Here is a 19,293-nt window from a genome sequence, read left to right as displayed (position 1 = left end):
CACCTAGTTAAATAATTAAGATCATTTATGTATATGAAGGTATGTCTAAAGTTTGTGGAAAATGTAGTTAAAATTAAATTTACTTTGGTGCAAAATTGTTTTTTGAAATCCATTAATATAAGGTCTTCAGAAAGTTCATGGTTGCATATTATGAACAAACTGTGCATGAATTTCAAAAATTTTTTGCACCCAAATATATGTGTGTTTAAATTCTGTTATCCATGTGCTTTGGTCCATTTCCTACTACCCAACCAGTCTAGAATCTGAAAGATTATTTTGCTGCTGGAGAAAAAATAGCACATAAATATATTCTTGACTCAATAATTAACCACTAAAGCACTTTAATGGTACATTCTTGAATAAATATAAACATTTTCTTTTGTTTGTGATGAGTAAGTTTTTTTTTTAAGATTTCTCAAATATTTTATTCTCTTTCTTAGCATTATAGTATATTTTAGGAGCCAAAGAATATAGCTAAAAAAAGTAAAAACAAATTCTTGAGGACCACTTCCATTCCTTACTTGAGTACAATCCAATCAATAGAACTATAAAATTTCCACATCAAATATATGTTAGTAAAATAATTCCCCCAAGTAGTGTTGCATGAGCTACAACTTTACCTCAACTATTTTAATCATGATTTGAGATTTTCCAGGATGCAACAGCACTAGACTGGGTGGTTACTACCTAGACAAGAAAAAATATATCACCAGCAAATACATGAATTGGGGTCATAGTCATAATTTTAAAAACTCTCCAGATAAACCATATCTATTACAGGACTGAAGTAGAGAAACTAATGTCTGACTTATACTATCCTGAATAGGAACTGTATCACATATGCAGAGATCAAATACTCTTGATAAAATAACTTGGAAGGATCTATAGATACCGTAAAATTTTCAAAATACTTTTATGTACAGGAGCCTAAATATCTTGGCTTTAGGTTGCGGGTGAAGACAATCACTAAATAAATCTTTCAAGGCTGGTTTTCCATGAATATTAAAAACCAGCCGTTGGCCTCAGATCCATTCCACCTAGGTAAGTGTTCAGACATTCCAAAGAAAAGCAAACAGGTGTTACAACTATACATTCTATTCAAATTGCCATTCTTTAACTTAATGCTTTACAGTACCTCAGATTTTGAATCCAGAGTCTGCACATCTAAGAAATCAGAGCAAGAGTATGATTCAAGAAGATTTGCTTATTTTTTTGAAGGCATGTGAAGGTATTTTGAAGCCATGTATGTGTTTACTGCCTTGTGTATTATATTTCATTACTAAAAAGTTCTTTGGAAATCAAGAAGAAAAATTCCACAATCTATACAATGTAGGTCTTTTTTTCAAGTTGCACATGATTTCAGTGTGGCTGAAGTCTAATTAGTCCAACCTTAACTTCATTTTTTGAGTTGATATCTAAAAACTGAATAAGGAAGCGTAAACAGAAATTCCCAATACAAGGGAAAAACAAAAATCTGTCCAAGTAAAATGTATCCTTAGCACAAAGTAAGGGCATAATGTAGTCTGCAGCATAATATTTTATTGTATTTCTCTTCCATTCGGAAACTGGAGACCATTTTTTTATTATTTCCTTCTCTTTCCTTAGCTTAGGGATAGGTTGAAAAAGGTTTAATTTGTACACGTTGTCACAAAATTAAAATCTCATTTATATATACTTTAACTGTTTATAAAGCACTCAAAATTGTAGCTTACATGTATATGACGTCTGAAAAATAACACTTTTAACATAATTTTTTGTTCTGTAAAAATATTTTACATACATGCACATAATCAATTTTTTGGTTGGGAAATTTCCTATCCATAGTAAGTAAAAAAAAAAGTCAACAATTATATCAATATTTCCAATGATAACTGTGTGCCACCTAGTGTTCAATTTCTGTAACTATCAACCTTACAAATTCAAAATTGTTATTAAAACCCAGTTTCTTAAAAACTACATTTTAGAAATGCTTTTTATAGATATATTTATGGCAAAATAAGATCATGAAAAGAATGTGTATGATACCAAAATTAGTATAAAAATAGCCATATACTACTTAAATATGAAAACCAGACTTATCATTTTTTACTTCAAATGCAGATTTCTGTCTTCCTTACATTTTAGGAAACACCTACGTAACTAGAGTATACAGGAACACACTGTACAGACTAGTCAAAACTAGGGCTTATTCAGAATCCATAATGAGTACAAGACAAATGGCTTATTCAAAACATCTATTTACTTACTGGAAGTGGTCAAAGCAGGATAGGCAGTAATGTATTTTTAAATAGATGTGGTCTTCTACCCATAAGCTCCATTACATCAAAAGAACAAGGTAGCCTTAACATCTCACTTAAGATCATTCAACATTATCAGTTTTCAAAGAAATAAATCAGTCTGCCTTAACAAACTGCAATCATGCTAATGAAATTTCAATCTTCTTTAAGGGTCATGGCCAAAATCCAAACTGCAGGACAATCTTCGGAAAAACTGGAATGTAAAATGCTGAGTTCCACTTAGATATCATCAATGTCTTCATCATCATCTCCAATGTCATCAAACTGGATTTCATCATCATCTCCAGGGCCAAATGTATCAGTTTCATTGATTTTCGCATGCTCTGGAAGCTCGCCATACGCCTTCAGACTTCTAGCTTCATCCGCATTGTATTTTAAAATTACGTCAGCTTTGTAATCCTGATAGTCTCGAAGACCAACCAATATAATGTCTGAGGTATTTATCCAAACCTTTTTTCTCAATTTCCCTCTGATGTGACACAACCTCTTTACACCATCAAAACACATTGCTTCTAATCGTCCATTTCCCAACATTTTGATTACTTGAGCATACTCTTGTCCGTCCTCTTTGAAGACCAGCTCTCTTTTTTCAGATTCGTTCTCATTCTTACCTCTGCGCCTGTTTTTACCTCCTTTACCTTATCTTTGGCATGGCGGTGACGGTGGCCTCGCGGCGTTTCTACTTTCTTTCCGGATGGCTGTAGTGCGGCGGCGGCGGCGGCGGCGGGGTCTTCTCCGGAGGGCGCGAGGGCCAGCGAGAGGGAGCGCACGGAAGGAAGCAAGCGCTGGGGAGCGTGTCGCGTGCGCGGGTGTCTCGCGGCCGAGTTCTTCCCAGATCCACCGGCGCCCACGCTCGGCAGCAGCAAATGCTGTGATGAGTAAGTTTTATCTAATCTGTAAATATTTACTTTGTGATTCCAACAGCATTTCGTTTTCACCGACAATAGATATCATGCATTAAACATTTGTAGATTATATATTTTATTTACATTTCATATGATTAAATATTCTCATATTTGATCTATTTTCAATACTTACTTTCATAGAGGCTTTAAAAATTATGAGTTATAAACACTTAAAAATGCTGTAATAAATTCCATAGGAATGTAAAATAAATAAGACATATTGTTATTTTGTCTAACAGCTAAACAATAGCTTCATCATTCATTTATTTATTAACTTATCTTAAAATTAATTTATTAGAAAGCAGAGGGACAGAGAAAGAGAGTGCTCTTCCATCTAACTAGTTTACTTCTCAAATGCCAACAATGGCTAGGGCTTGGCTGGGTCAAAATTGGGAGCCAGGAACTCAGTCTAGGTCTCCCACAAGGGTGGTAGGAACCCTGCTGTTGGAACCATTATCTACTGCCTCCCAGGTGCATGTTAGCAGGAAGCTGTAATGGAAAGCAGAGCTGGGACTCAGACCATGGCACTTGGATACTGTGATGCAGATGCGTCGAGTGACAGGTTAACGCTGTCCCAAAGCCTGCCACATGGTGCAGTTTTGATTTACTGATCTGAGCAACCTTTGGAGTACTTAGAGACGCTGAACTTTAATTTAGCTTTTGATTTTCATTTTAAATCAGGGATCATGGAAATGCAACCTGTGCCTCCAACATTTTTGTGCATAATACATCATTTTTAGAATCATAATCTTCCCTACTTTCACATTATATATCATGATGTCTTGTTCTGAAAATACGGTAAACTCATCTGTGGATTATATGCAAAGCTAGATGATATGCCGATAGAAAGTTGAAATGAAATACTTGGGAAATGTATAGACCTTCCTTAAGATTCTGAGGTTGAATCACACAGATTCAGAACATTAAACACCTCTTTTCCTCTACAAAAGATCTTGTTTCCTTATTTGTTTATTATTTTTAATTACATTTAACATATTCCATAAAATAGTGTTTTCTCACTTCCTATGAGCCTTCTTTTCTGTGGGGACAGTACCGGGTAGAATAGTGTAAAAGTCTATTTTGGTAAAAGATCAAACTTTCTCAGGTTATTTACTCTATCTCTGCTTTATATCAACATCTGTAAAATGAGGCTATCATTAGCATCACTTAGGTCTTCTGAATGTTGGAATTAGAGTGCTTACAACTGTTCCTGGTACAGGATAAGGGGGAAATATCTGCACGATTTCTTCATGTATATTTGCATCCTCTTAGTTCTAGTAAAAATCCCCATTATCCACATTTCCTTTTTTTATTTATTGAAGCAATGCATACCTCCTGTCTTTCCATCATGTGAATGGATCCTATGATCTGTATGTCAATGGAAAAGTAACCAAAAGTACATGTTCTCTGTATTCAGAAAGAGTTGAAGCCCATTCTGTAGATGATTTTAAAGGGAACTGAAAAATTATTCCAATGGTGCTGTCATTTTCACACGCCTAATTTTATTTATATGCTTAATCCCTGGTGAGTCTGGAAATACAAAGTGTTTTCCAAAAAATGACAACAAAATGTGATAGTGAACTTGCAGTGGCACGTAGGGATCTGAAACAGACAGTATGTCTCAGAGAGGTAACTCCTTCACCCCAGAGAAACCTGCACTTGCTCCTTCTTCTGCTCAAGCTATATGTTAAGCCCTACTACATCAGGAATGTTTCCTCTTTGTGAAATGTGCTGGCTTGATTATTGCACTCACAATTCTTCCCATAGTAGGACAAGACATGTAGAAGAGACTGTTGCAATGTGGAATTGATTTCAAATACACAAGCAGATTTGCACTGCTGTGTTTTAGCTTTAGAACTAGAAGTGTCTCATGATTTAGCTGAGTTATTGAAATAGAGTAGAGGATGAGCTAATTTTAGTAAGGAAGCTTACAGTTTTCTATCAATATTTGCAGGATCACAATCACAAGATACAGGAATCCCGTGAAATTTGCTTCCAAGCCACTCAGCATATTCACACAATCATCTTCAGGCTTTTTTATTTGTGTGTACATAAAAATATTCACAAAATGTTTGTCAATAAGTGGAATAGGGCTTGGCTTTGTGGTACAGTAGGTTAAGCCAAAGACTATGATAGCAGCATCGTGTATTGGAGAGCTGGTTCCAGTTCCAGCTGCTCCACTTCTGATCCAGCTCCCTGCTAGTACACCTGGGAAGGTGGTGGAGGTTGATTTAAGTACGTGGGCCTCTGCCATCCATGTGGGAGACCAGGATGGAACTCTGGGATCCTGGCTTTGATTTGACTTGGCTCCAACTGTTGTGATATTTGAGTAGTGAGCCAACCAGTGGAAGATCTCTCTCACTGTCACTCTCACTCTTGCTCTCTCCTCTTCTCAGCCTCTGTCATTCTGCCTTTCAAACAAATAAATAAATCTCTGAAAAAGCAAATCTTAAAAGAAGTAGAATAACAACTTACCATGCTTTGACCCTGAAGATTTTAAAAACAATGTAGAATGGTTCTAGAAAGGTTAATAATCAGTATTTTTATGAATTTTGCATTTCCCCCAAATATAAACATTTTGCTGGTTGACTTAATGCTTGAAAATACATGGAACATGTTAGCTCCAGACTTCTGATACAATCTTTCCTTCTAGGAAAGAGGATAAGTAGCCCAAAACACTCTACCTAAGTGTGTGTGTGTGTGTGTGTGTGTGTGTGTGATGACACCCTACATATGTAGAATTTGAGATTAGGGTCCTTTTTCTTGTCTTATACAGGGTTACACAAAAAAGGAATTGGTTATTAGTGATGGTTGCTCGGAAGCAGGAGGTAACCAAATACAGACTATGTTTGGGAAGTCAGGCAGGTTTGGATTCAGGGAACCTGATGAGTAGGGATGAAACAAAAATCCAGAAGGAGAAACTGACTTGGTTTCTATATATATGTGATCTTCAAAAAATTCCTGGAAAAATGGAATGGGAATATAAGTTTATTTTTGTGGAAAAACATTTGGAAATTCATGCATAGATTTTTTTTCATAATACTCATTTTCCACGACCCCCCATACAGTAAGGAAAACAACTGGAAGAGAGCCTCGTGGAGAATTATCTACTCTGTGCTATCACAGATTAAAGTTAGGGAAGATCAGATAATCTTTTGGAGACCCTGGGAAGTCAGCTTGCTGGGTTTCTGTGTTCTGTATGCACGTGTTTGCAAGTCGCCTTCACTGAAAACTTCTCAGGTACAACATGAGGTTCTTTTCCTGTCTTGACTTTCTTCCATCAGACTTTGAGCAGGTTTCTCTCCACCTGCCTGGTCCATTCTGAGTGCCTCTGGCTCTCACATTAGAGTGTATTCTCAAAGTAACACTCCATGCACCACTCAATCACCTTTTCCTTAACATCTATTGGAAGCACAATAAATGTTTGTTGGAAGAGTTGAAATAAAATAACATCATGATATGACCTTGGAACTTTAATTAGATCAGACTGTGTGCTCATTTGGTATTGTCGCTCCTCCTCTTCGTGGAGGAACGACACAGGACCCTGCGCTGTTCTTTCATCTGCTCGGCCCTCCCCGGGTTTGCTGCTGGTTCTTCCCGGGTTGGCTACTATCCCTTCCACCTCCGTGGAAGGGCAGTTCCCCCTGGCCGCATTCCCCACTTCCGCAGGGGAACGGCACACCGCCGGCCGGCTCGTCTCGGGGGGCTGCACAGGTGTTCCTTCAGCTAGATGTTCCCCATAGATGTTCCTGGTGCATGCCGTCTCTCTCCTCCCTTATAGTCCTCTTCTGCCAATCCTAACTCGGCTGCCCACATGCCGAGTACGCTGCTCTCCAATCAGGAGCAAGTCCTACAGTTTATTGGTTGAACTGGAGGCAGCTGGGTAGAAGCTGTTTTCTCCTCTCCCAGCGCCATATTGTAGGAGAGCAGATGCATAGAATAAGTCTTAATTCCAGCAACTTAGTCTAGTCCGAGCTGCTCCCCACAGAGGAGAGCAGATGCATAGAATAAGTCTTAATTCCAGTAACTTAGCCTAGTCCGAGCTGCTCCCCACAGATCCCCCTTTCTTTTTATTTTTTTGGCGTTGATACGCGCCTGTCTTCGGTGTCCCGCAGCACACACTCTGCTCTACTTGCTAGAGTTGCCACAGGTTCTTACAAGTCCTATCAATCAGGAAAACCGAATCCGGGTCCTCTCTTCGCCATGTTGTGAGGAGGTTTTTAGGCGCTGATGCGTGCCTGTGTTCGGTGCCCTGCAGCGCATGCTCTGCTCTGCCTGCAGGGGACTTACAAGACCTATCAGGCAAACCGAATCCAAGCCTTCTCATTGCCTTATTGTGGGGGAGACTTATTAGTGTTGGTTCGTGCCTATCTTCGGTGACCTGCAGCTCATACTCTGGTCGAGCTTTGCTGGCGCTTACCGCCTTAAATCAGGCAGACCGAATCCACACTTTCAATCCTAACTTCTTTCCCACAGTCCATATCCAAGTCTATGCCTAGGCTTTCAATAGCTTCTTCCGGCACCTAGGCTCTTTGCTAGTCTCTCTCTCCGGTATTTTCCCATTTCTTCTCGTTTCTTCCCTCCTAAGTTTCATATCCGTCCTAGGTTTCCTAATCCGTCCTAAGTTTTCTATCCGAGTCAGGTTTCCTATCCGAGTCACGGCACCATTATGTCGCTCCTCCTCTTCGTGGAGGAACGACACAGGACCCTGCGCTGTTCTTTCATCTGCTCGGCCCTCCCCGGGTTTGCTGCTGGTTCTTCCCGGGTTGGCTACTATCCCTTCCACCTCCGTGGAAGGGCAGTTCCCCCTGGCCGCATTCCCCACTTCCGCAGGGGAACGGCACACCGCCGGCCGGCTCGTCTCGGGGGGCTGCACAGGTGTTCCTTCAGCTAGATGTTCCCCATAGATGTTCCTGGTGCATGCCGTCTCTCTCCTCCCTTATAGTCCTCTTCTGCCAATCCTAACTCGGCTGCCCACACGCCGAGTACGCTGCTCTCCAATCAGGAGCAAGTCCTACAGTTTATTGGTTGAACTGGAGGCAGCTGGGTAGAAGCTGTTTTCTCCTCTCCCAGCGCCATATTGTAGGAGAGCAGATGCATAGAATAAGTCTTAATTCCAGCAACTTAGTCTAGTCCGAGCTGCTCCCCACAGAGGAGAGCAGATGCATAGAATAAGTCTTAATTCCAGTAACTTAGCCTAGTCCGAGCTGCTCCCCACAGGTATCAAGCAGCAGGAGTCACAATAGAATTATCAAAAGAGATTTTCCCACAACCATGTGTTGTCATCTTCTTCCTAACACCATGTCTTTTATTAAAAAGTTCCATTTTCTCATATGATATCAGTTTAATCAATATTTTCCTTTTTTATCTATTTATTTGACAGAGTTAGACAGTGAGAGAGAGAGACAGAGAGAAAGGTCTTCCTTCCCTTGGTTCAACCCCCAAATGGCCTCTACTGCTGGAACTACGCTGATCCGAAGCCAGGAGCCAGGAGCTTCTTCCTGGTCTCCCATGTGGGTGCAGGGGCCCAAGCACCTGGGCCATCCTCCACTGCCTTCCCGGGCCACAGCAGAGAGCTGGACTGGAAGAGCAGCAACCAAGACTAGAACCCAGCACCCATATGGGATGCCGGTGCTGCAGGCAGAGGATTAACCAAATGAGCCACGTGCCGGCTATATATATATATATATATATATATATATTTCAGTCTAATTCATTAATCAAAATTGTTAAGCTGGAATTTGGACATTTATATCCAGATCGGTTGATCCTTAAATCTTCATATTGGTTCTGATGTTTTCTCAACTTTCTTTTTCCTTTACTGGAGTGATAGAGAGAGACAGGCAACCTCCTTCTGGTGGCTCACTCCCCAGATGCCCACAATTGCTGGGATTGAAGTCGGGAGCAAACACATTATCCGGGTATCCCCTGTGGCTACCCCATGTGGGTGGGAGGAATGCAGTTCCTTGAGCCATCAGTGCTGCCTGCAGGGTCTGCATTTTCAGGAAGCTAGAGTCCAGAGCTGGAATTAGGAATCAAACCCAGGCACTGGAATGTGGGACATGGACATTTTAATCCATAGGCTAAGTGCTCATCCCTGGCATTTGCTTAAATATTAATTTTTTGATGCTAGTTAATTTGCAATTTGAGATAATTGTTATATGACTGAGATCACTGATAAAGCACTATTGCTTTTGTAGGTATCAATTATTTTCCTAGAATTGTATCTACAAATCACATTGAATCTGTTAAAAACAAATTAAAAGTAAAAATTAAAGAATCTTACAGACACGTATGTGAATAAAATGGAATTTTTAGATAACATTTTAAAAAATTCTAGAAAATAATTTTGAAATAAAATCTGTCAAGGGGAAGTATAAAAATTTTGGCAAAAAACATAAAATTAGTACATCACAGTGAACATGAACTCATAGATATTAATATAATAAGATATAATTCTAAATGACAAGAGCAAGGAATGTGATATCAGGGGAATCTATGGATTTAAATAAAATCTAAGACAGTACTGTTCTAAGATTCTCTCCTTTTTGCTTATAGTATGGAGTTGATGCTATAATATTGTGTATTACAGTTTTCCAAAAAACATTATCATAGTAAGAAAATTTTCATGTTACACTATTTCAATAGTCTTTTTTCTTGTTTTAATGATGTATCTTTTTTCTGATTTTAAATAAAATTAGTATTTGGATAAGGAGCACAGTTTCTCAACTTTAGGATATTACAAAGATAATCATTGTAATGATAAACTGTCAATACATATAGTTGACAGTGTTATAGTTGAATATTTTTCTTTCTCTGAGACCAAGGTTTCCAGAATTAGTAATCATATATACAAGTTAGTTCTGAAAATATTTAAGGATATCCTGTCAATCTTTTTTTTAAAGATTTATTTTTTTGAAAGGCACATTTATGGAGGGATAGAAATCCATCTTCCATCTGCTGGTTCACTCCCCCAGTGGCTGCCACAGCTGGGGCTGGGCCAGGCAGAAGCAGGAACCAGGACATTATTTGGGGTCTCCCATGTGGGTTGTCGGGGCCCTAGTAATTGGGCCATCACCCACTGCTTTCCTATTATAAAGCACTTGCGGAGAAAATCTGTTACTGGGAGCAGTTCCTGTTGCAGGGTGTTTTGACCCATTTTTGTCTCTGTTTTTCCCAATAACTGCACAAATGGTCCTCAAATGGGTGCTGTTCCCCCAGAGGATGTTTGGCAGTGTCTGGTGACATTTGTTTGCCATACCTTGGGGAAAGTCCCTGCTGGGATCTCGTGGGTGTAGACAAAGCAGGTGCCCCTATGTTCTAGCACAGCAAAGAATTATCCTGCCAAAAATAAGAACAATCCTAAAGTTGAGAAACTGTGTTCCCTATCAAATAATTGTTTTACTTAAAATCAGAAAAAAGATACATCATTATAACAAGAAAAAAGACAACAGAAATAGTATAACATGCAAATTTTCTTACTAAGATAATGTTTTTTGGAAAACAACTGATATTTCTTTAAGTAGAAAACGTTCAAAGGTATACACTATTAAATTCTCCTGGTCTTTGTTATTTGTGCTTGGTTGCAGTGGTCTAAACTTGAATGTTTCCAGCTGGGGACATTTCTTGCAGTTGTCTCTTGAATCCGTGGTTGGCTTATATGAGATCTAAACTGAAGCCCGAGAACACTTAGTAGTTATACAGATGGTTGGGGAATAGAAGATACTGTGCTTAAGTGAACACTTAAGTAAAAACAGTGCTCTATCTCATCCTGAAAAAAATTCCTTAGACTTAGTGAAGTTAAGCAAGAAAACGCAAAAAAACAAACAACAACAACAAAAACCAAGCCAAACAAAACAAGAAAACAAGGCCAGTGACTGGAGAACATAAGAATGTGTCTAAAAATAGCCCAGTAGGCAATAGGCAAAGGACTTTGCATTTCCACACTATTAGATCCCTGCAGTGACCACACTTTGAGGATGCCCTTGACATAGCCAAAAGAACCAAGTTCATGTTTTAAACTGTGATTATAGATTTTTATATAGGTATATCCCAAACTAACCAAACACAGTCATAATATCCAGAAAGAAATTAATTAAATGCAGTCAGATTAGATTTCACTGTGGTATTTTTAATATATGAGGTTGCTTTGAAAAGTTCATGGCAAATGGAATTAGAATATAAATTTATCTTGAAACACTGTTTTTCAAATCCATGCACAATTTTTTCTTATTATACACTTCTGTGAACTTTTTGGAGACCCCTTATATGCATGGATTTCAAAATACTGTGCACCAAGACAAACTTACCATTGGATTCCATTTCCCGTGAAATTTTTGATGTATTTTCTTGTGTTTACCTAATCCCTGTTAATCTATACGGATCTTCAGTATTTCAGACGTTGAGTATTGTGTCAAAGTGTTGCATTCACATCGCCCAACTTCAATGTTAACAATTTTAATTGCATAACTAGTCTATCTTCTAGGGCTCTTTGATGCTTATATGAGTGGAATCATTACTGTAATAAAACCTTACCCCATCTTTTTGGGTGATGCAGCTGGCAAGGCTATAATACCAAAATGGCCCAAGGTGATAGCAGTAGCGCATGACTTCTTGCATTAATCACAGTCCTTAATACAGGCTTTTAGAAAGTTCACTTCATGCAACATTTGCCAGATTTCCCTCCCCTCACCTCCCTACCCTCCCCTCCTTTCCCTCCTCTCCCCTCCCCTTGCCTCCCTCCCCTCCCTCCCCTCTCTCCCCTCTCTCTCTTTCACTCTGCCTTTAAAATACATAGATTTTTTAAAAGTGTGCACTACACTCCCTGTTTAAAACACTGGAGAGTGCTAGCAAAGAAATTCTCAAGAGGATTGGGGGCCAACCTAGTGGTACAACTGAGTAAACCACAGATTGCGATGGCGTCCTCCCATATCAGAACTGTGGTTCCAGTTCCTGCTGTTCTGCTTCTGATCCACTTTCCTACCAACGCACCTGGGAAGGAAGTGGAAAATAGTCCAAGTTCTTGGATCCCTGCACCCGTGTGGAAGAATCCAACTAGAATCAGATAGAATTCTTGGTTCCTGGCTTTGGCCTGGCCCAGCCCTGGGTGTTGCGACTGTTTGTGGAGTGAACTAGTAGATGGCAGGTCTCTCTTCCTTTCTGTATCCACTCTTGTTCTGCCTTCAAATAAATAATAAATCTATACTCCAGTTTCTCTTCAGATTGTATAAATCTTTGCCTTTTACAAATAGATAATAAATCTTAAAAAAAAAAAAAGAAAGGAAGAGGATTGAAAGAGGTTAGAAGAAAATGCAATGGATGTCTATATGGCTTTTGTGGATTGTCCAGGTTCCCAGGCCTTTTGCCTGCCAGACTTTGGTGGGTCTAAGAATGTGGCACTGGTAAATGCTATGGTGTCACCGTTGTGCCCCTGTTTCTTATAGCTGATGGCTCTAGTGAAAACAGTTTGTTAGTTTATCTGTGAAACAGTGTTTGTTTACAATAGAGGATACAATGGATGAAGTACTTTTACAAAGCTTTTAGAGTGATAAAAATGGAAAATAAAATAGATTTAATCTATTTGGCATTGTTTTTTTTATTCTTTTCAATATACATTGCTCCAGTTTTGTGTTATACATTGAGGTTTATGAAAAATACAATGAATATACTTTTAATGGTTCTTTTCTGTATTAAAGATTCACATGTTAGGCAGGATTTAATTAGGTGTGCTTTTTTTTCAAGCGCCCAGTTGCATTTTGATGAACTCCTTAGCTATTCAATTAACATGTGAATGATTTGCATGAAGCATATTTACACTCTATGGGCTACTGTGGAATCACTTGATATTTTCCTTCTTCTATTAATGGTTCCATTTACTATTGTGCTAGTGGAAAATGAAGTTGTATAATTGGAAACTGGTAAGATACTTTATAGCTTGTTAGCTTAAGATAATTATCTGCATGTTATATTACACATTGAATTACAATAGAAAGCCATGGATTATAACATTTAGGAGACATGGTGACCAAAAATAGTTAAATTGTTATGGTAACCATTGTCTTGCAATGAACATGAATACATTTATTGAAAGATGCTTCTGTAACTTGTAAACAGTGTGTTTCTTTTTGATAACTATTCTTTTTCTCTTGTTCTTTCTCATTTTTTTATTTATTTATTTTATAATTTGCTGCTTGCCATTACAGGGAGTAGAGGTTTGTATATTGCTTCTGTGTCATATTTAATTTTAGATTTTATATGAATCTGTACATTTTAATCACTTATGTATACTCAATCCACATTATTCCCCCCCATAGGATGATTATTTCCACACCTGGAGTCCAGGGAACCCTTTGATCAGGGTAAGAGTCTAATTATTTTAAAATAAAAATCTTACATTTTATAACCATGGTACTTTGAAGATTATATTTATTGTCTGCTTAATTTTAAATAAGAGAACTTACATGACTGGAAAAATTGATGCTGCAATTGCTTCCCTACCAGTGTAATATAATTACCAATAAGCTAATTAGGAATCATGATTATGTTGGGATGCCTTTCATTTTTATACATGAATCAGGTTCCTTATGTGGGCTTCTGATCCTCCCCATGTTCCTGCTTGCTGGTTCATGCAAGTCACTTCAGCCCAGGTTCAAGTGTGTTCACAGATAATAGAGATATTTGTGCAAAATTCCCAAATGGGTGACTTTTCTGCCTGTTTTCCTATTAATACATGATGGCACTGAAAGTGGGCCAGACCAATCCAATTAGTTTCTGTTAGGCCTTAGCAAAAGTCAAAAGGAAAAGCCTTTTATAAGATGCAGGACCCCACCCCTGAATGCACAGCTTGCAGTTTTCCTCACTTACCCTAAGCAGAGAAGCAGGGAAAATGGTTTCCCAGGTGTGCACTGGGGATACAAACATCAAACTCCGTGCAGGGTTGGTTACATTAATGACCGAAGAGATTTATGTATTAAATTCTACAGTATTAGAACCAGGGGGCTTTCTGCTTTCCATAGGTTATAGGAAGGTGGAAGATGAGATTCCATGAAGTGCTAACATTTAAAAATAGGCAACGTTTTCCAGAATATGTGGGTGAACTGTTGAGTGATGGAGCCACAGGAGATCACTGAAGGGGGTTTTTGGTTTTTGCTGTTTCCCGTCCTTGACTTCCTCTTTGGGATGACCACAAGCCTCCAAGGGTGAGAACCAGCCTGTGTGGACTTCGCCACAGACTCTCAGCAACACGGTTGCTCACCTGGGGTCTGAAAGTCATTCACATTCAATCCCCCATGGAAATTACCTGTGTGGTTTCACTATTGTTACCAGTTTTTTAATTTGTGCAATCTGTCTTTTAAAATTCTAAAAAAAAGCCCACAGACTAATGTTGACTTGGTTACCAATAAGTAAAGCCAGTACATTAGATGACAGGCAATGAAAAAATAATGACATGCAGACTGAGATGTATTTGCCAGCTTTCTTGGGAAATGAATTTTTATGATGGAATCATAAACCTTGAAAAATGGGAGTTATCCATGAAACGGATGTTAAGAATTAAATTTGCCATACTTGGTGCATCCAGTTATAATAAAGACACTTTGGTTTTTCCTTTTTGTGTGTGTGACTGTGTTCTGATTTATCTCTCATTTAAAAAGAAATGACTGCTTTAGGGGAGGATTTCAACTGAGATATACCATAATTCTGATTTACTTTAAATTTTAAACTGGCTTTTAACCTCTAGCTTGTTAAAAAAATCATTTTTATCAGGCAAGGAACAATTCATGATAGGATAATAGCTAATATTTATGAAGGATGTCCTATATTCAGTCACAATTGCAAGGATTTGATTTTGTGTGTGTGTGCCTGTATTCACTTAATCATCTCAGTAATTCCACAAGGCAGACGAGGAAGCTGGGGCTTGAAAGCAGGTTAAGCTCCTTTCTGGGTGAGAGTCCTACAGAGTGTTAGGGCCAGGATTTGAGGTCACACAGTCTGAGCCCCAAACCCCATTTCCTCACCCTAACCACTGTGCCCTGCTGCCATTCATATGATAGAATTAAAACGAAATAATGGCATAACAATGATACTTGGAAGTCTGTGTTTTAAAAATAGCTTTTACCTTAGCAAACATTAAGAACAACTATTTCCTTTATTCCTGTGTGTTAATATTTTGTAGATTCTCAGATCTTGAGTTTTGAATGAGCATATTATAGTTAACACGCATGAGAATATTTAATTTAAAAAATGAAACTAGAAAAAAAATAAATTGAGATACACATGTTGTTTTTGCAACAAATTAACTGAATCAGTTGTGACTCACACTGAGGAGCAAGCCAATTTATCCTGTTCCCACCTGGATCTGAATAAGACAGACAGTGCTTGTCATCTGGATGGAAGACTTGAGATATGTTAATTTCTAGTTCTTTTCCTGATGACACACTCTTCCTTCAAGTATCTATCTGTTTCAAAAGCTGATCTGTTGAATATGAAATAACTTAGCATATTTTATGAGAGGTTATGATTTTTAATATATTTTGTTTCTTCATTGTTTAAGGATAATCCTATTATCAATAGAAGTTGATTTTCTCCTATTTTTTTCTTTCTTTCTTTTTTTTTTTTTTTGAGGGAATGCATGTTGCCTGAAAACACTGAGGAAAATATTTGGAATTACTTATTTTTCTGGTATTTATATCATTTTTACCATATTTATTTAATTTTTGAAAGATTTATTTATTTATTGAAAGTCAGAGTTACACAGAGAGAGGAGAGGATGAGAGGGAGAGAAAGAGAGAGAGAGAGAGAGGTCTTCCATCCGATGGTTCACTCCCCAATTGGCCACAACGGCTGGAGCTATGCTGATCCAAAGCCAGGAGCTTCTTTCCGGTGTCCCACATGGGTTCAGGGGCCTAAGGACTTGGACCATCTTCCTCTGCTATCCCAGGTCATAGCAGAGAACTGGATTGGAAGCGGAGCAGCCGGGTCTTGAACTGGTTCCCATATGGGTTGCCGGTGCTTCAGGCCAGAGTGTTAACCCAAAATACACCACAGCCCCTGTTCCACCATATATATTTTAAGTTGCCTTTTCCTTCAGTTTGTATAGAATATTCTATAAAGTATGTGGAAATTAAAGTATCACTAATGAAAATGCTTGTCAATGCTTCATAATATTATTGTCATAACTTTTCTGCTTATTTATGTAAACTGCACATAAATTAAGTACATACATGAACATATAGATACATATTTACATCCACAAGCAAGCATTTCTACCTGCAAACTTTCTTCTGGGTAAAAATGCACCGATTGTTTACACATACTTTATCCACGTTTCAGTGGAGCTGCGACAATTTTTTAAATATACTGTTAGGTTCTGTTCATCAATCACATTTCCAGTTCGCTTTAAAAAAAAAAAAAAACACCTAAACAGTAATAGTCTTGGGAAACTATAATAATTTCAGATCAGACTAAGTGTTACTATTTTTTTGACAAGACTGATTTATTTATTTGAAAGGCAGAATGAAGGAGGGGGGAAAGGGAGGGCTGGAGAGAGTGAGGAAGAGGAGACATCCTTCTTCCATCTACTGGTTCAGTCCCTAAATGACTGCAGAAGCCAGGTCTGGGCAAATCCAGGAACTGGGAACTGTATCCAAGTCCCTCACCTGAGTAACAGGGGTCCAAATATTTGAGCCATCATCCGCTGCCTCCCAGGTTCCTTAACAGAGAGTTATGTTGGACACAGAACAGCTAGGACTGGAACCAGCACCCCGAAGTGGGATATGGGCTTCCAAGTGGTGATGGCCTAACCCAGTGCTCCACAACACACGCCCCAACACTATTTTGATGATGGTGCGTCTGCTGTAAAATTTAAGAAAACATACACAAAATTTCTTTGGATTTGTCCACATTGAATTTTCCGTGCCATTACTTCTCTCCATTAGTGTGGTTAAACATGAGTTGATACAACAGAGGCCAACTGAAACCTGATTTTAATGAGGACATGCATCTTGTAGAATAAGGCTTAAAAGCCTGTGTTTACTATGGCAAATAAACAGAAGCAGGAATTCACAATAATTATCAATGTTTTCTTTTCTAGCTCTTGGAAATAAAATTAAAACTTTGCAGAAACCCATGTTTTCAGCACATTAACCTTTTTTCAAAAGAAAAATTTTAGTTATTGAAAAATAAAGAGAGTTAAAAGAAAGGGAAACTGTGGCATTAATTTTGGGCATTAATATCAGCATTAGAATGAGACAGTGAAATCAAAGACTAACAAAAGCAAAAGTCTGACACCTCGGTCTATGCTAAAGAGTTAAATAAGGAAGACACTATTGGGCCTGACGAATTCTAAACAGTCTTGAGAACTGAGACAACAAGTATCCATTGCTGTTTTTAGAGCAGGGATTTGGTGCAAGAGTTGAGAAGCTGCTTGGGACACCCACGTGGTATGTGTGAGTATTCATTTGAGTCCTGGCGCCTCCACTGCTGATCCAGCTTCCTGCTAATGTGCACACCTGGAGATCGCTGGTGATGGCTCTGGTGCTTGGGTCCCCACCACCCACCCATATGATGGGGCAGACCCAGATGAAGTTCCAGGTACCTGGCTTTGGCTTGATCCAGCCCTGGCATCTGTGGGCATTTGAGGAATGAATCCCCCTGTGAAGGATCTCCATTTCTCCCCCCACCTTCCTGCTCCTTCTCCCTCTCCTTCTCTCCCTTTCAAATAAAAATGAATATGTATAAGAACAAAATTAATAAACCATTTCCCCAGAATATGATAGATATTTCAACCTGATACGAAAGAGTTGTAAGTGAAAACATTTTGTTCTTTATTTCTGTGTCTTTACACTCCGGACCGACTGGGAGTTGTTCCTTCTGGTACCTACCATGGCAGTGAATTATACTTAATAAATTGGTAGTCAAGGAGATGCATTTGCATGGATCCAGATATTTCAGAACAATCAGTTCTATGTCACGGGTGTGTTTCCGCTCTCTGGCAGATTCCTGGGCGTATGGGACTAGTTGCACTGCGGGTCAGCATCCACTGATCTTTTTGCAGCAGTTTGAGAAGTACGGCAGCTTCTAAACCAGGGCCTCTCTGTGACTCCTGGGGCACTGTGACTCCTGAGGCTCAGCTAGATCCCATTTCATGTAACAAAACTTCAGAAGGAGAGGAGATATGGGAAGAACCATTCCTAAACTGCAGCTGCTCAAAATGTGCTCTGCAGAATAAATGCAAACCATTGATCTTGCACTTGGCTGAGCCAGTTTTGCAAGGCAGAATGAAGGGCAGGCATACACGCAGCCTTGTACTGGTCAACAGTTTTTTGTTTTTATCTTATTATAATAAGTTCTCAGAGTTTCATCCGATTCCCATCATTTTCCCCATTCATTTGCAGAATGTCTCTCCTGTAACAACAGCCATGGCCTGACAAGTCCCTTTACACCCAGTCTCTGCTACAAGGGAAAAGCGGTTGAGGTTTTGTCTGGAGCTTTGTCTCTCCTTCAGTGAACAAAGCTGATCATAGGAGTACGGCTGTAATTATTTCTGAAACTGAAAAAGACTAGTGTTTGAGAAAATGCAACCCCCAATTTCTGTTTCCCTTTTAATTTGCATTTCCCTACTTAAGGCATAAGTTGCACAGATGAGGCAACATAGGCATTGGCTGTCTCCGAGATGCCTTTAATTTCTACTGGGTTAAGCAGGGATTGTTTACAGTGTGGACCTGTGTGTGTGTGTGTGTGTTCCTAGATGGTAATTATTGGTAGAATTCTGAAACAATAGATAGGTCTGATTCATGCTTCACAATAGAGGCATAGTGGTATCATAATGCTGCTTTGTTTAAGAGCTCCGGCCTTCTGGCGTATTTCTAATGGAGAAATTGGTATTTCCGGAGTTGAAATTCAGTGGGAGCCATATGCAAATATAAATGCCTTTATGTTTGAAAAGTGTAAACTTCGAAATATTGCAATCACAGACCACAACAGAGAGCTGCACCGGAAGTGGAGCAGCCAGGACTCGAACCTGCTCCCATGTGGATGCAGGCGCTGCGGGCGGTGGCTTTACCCGCTCCCCCACAGCGCCGGCCCCTCCTGGG

At 39.0% G+C, this 19,293-nt stretch overlaps 1 protein-coding gene across 1 annotated transcript in view; it reads right to left on the bottom strand.

Annotated features, from left to right (window-relative positions):
- Positions 1–667: 667 nt before the first annotated feature.
- Positions 668–19,293, bottom strand: part of LOC149124853 (eukaryotic translation initiation factor 1A, X-chromosomal-like) — a 35,333-nt gene continuing 16,707 nt past the window's right edge. Inside the window, exon 4 of the mRNA XM_089303226.1 lies at positions 668–2,935. Within this exon, the coding sequence (XP_089159352.1) occupies positions 2,517–2,935 (419 nt within the window). The 3' untranslated portion in view covers positions 668–2,516. The remainder of the gene's footprint in view (positions 2,936–19,293) is intronic.

The sequence above is a fragment of the Oryctolagus cuniculus genome, chromosome 8, assembly GCF_051225735.1.
Source record: "Oryctolagus cuniculus isolate XC-2025 breed Fujian yellow rabbit chromosome 8, ASM5122573v1, whole genome shotgun sequence".
NCBI classification, from domain to species: Eukaryota; Metazoa; Chordata; class Mammalia; order Lagomorpha; family Leporidae; genus Oryctolagus; species Oryctolagus cuniculus.
Note: the sequence above shows the minus strand (reverse complement) of the source record. Positions and strands in the feature narration are given on the sequence as shown.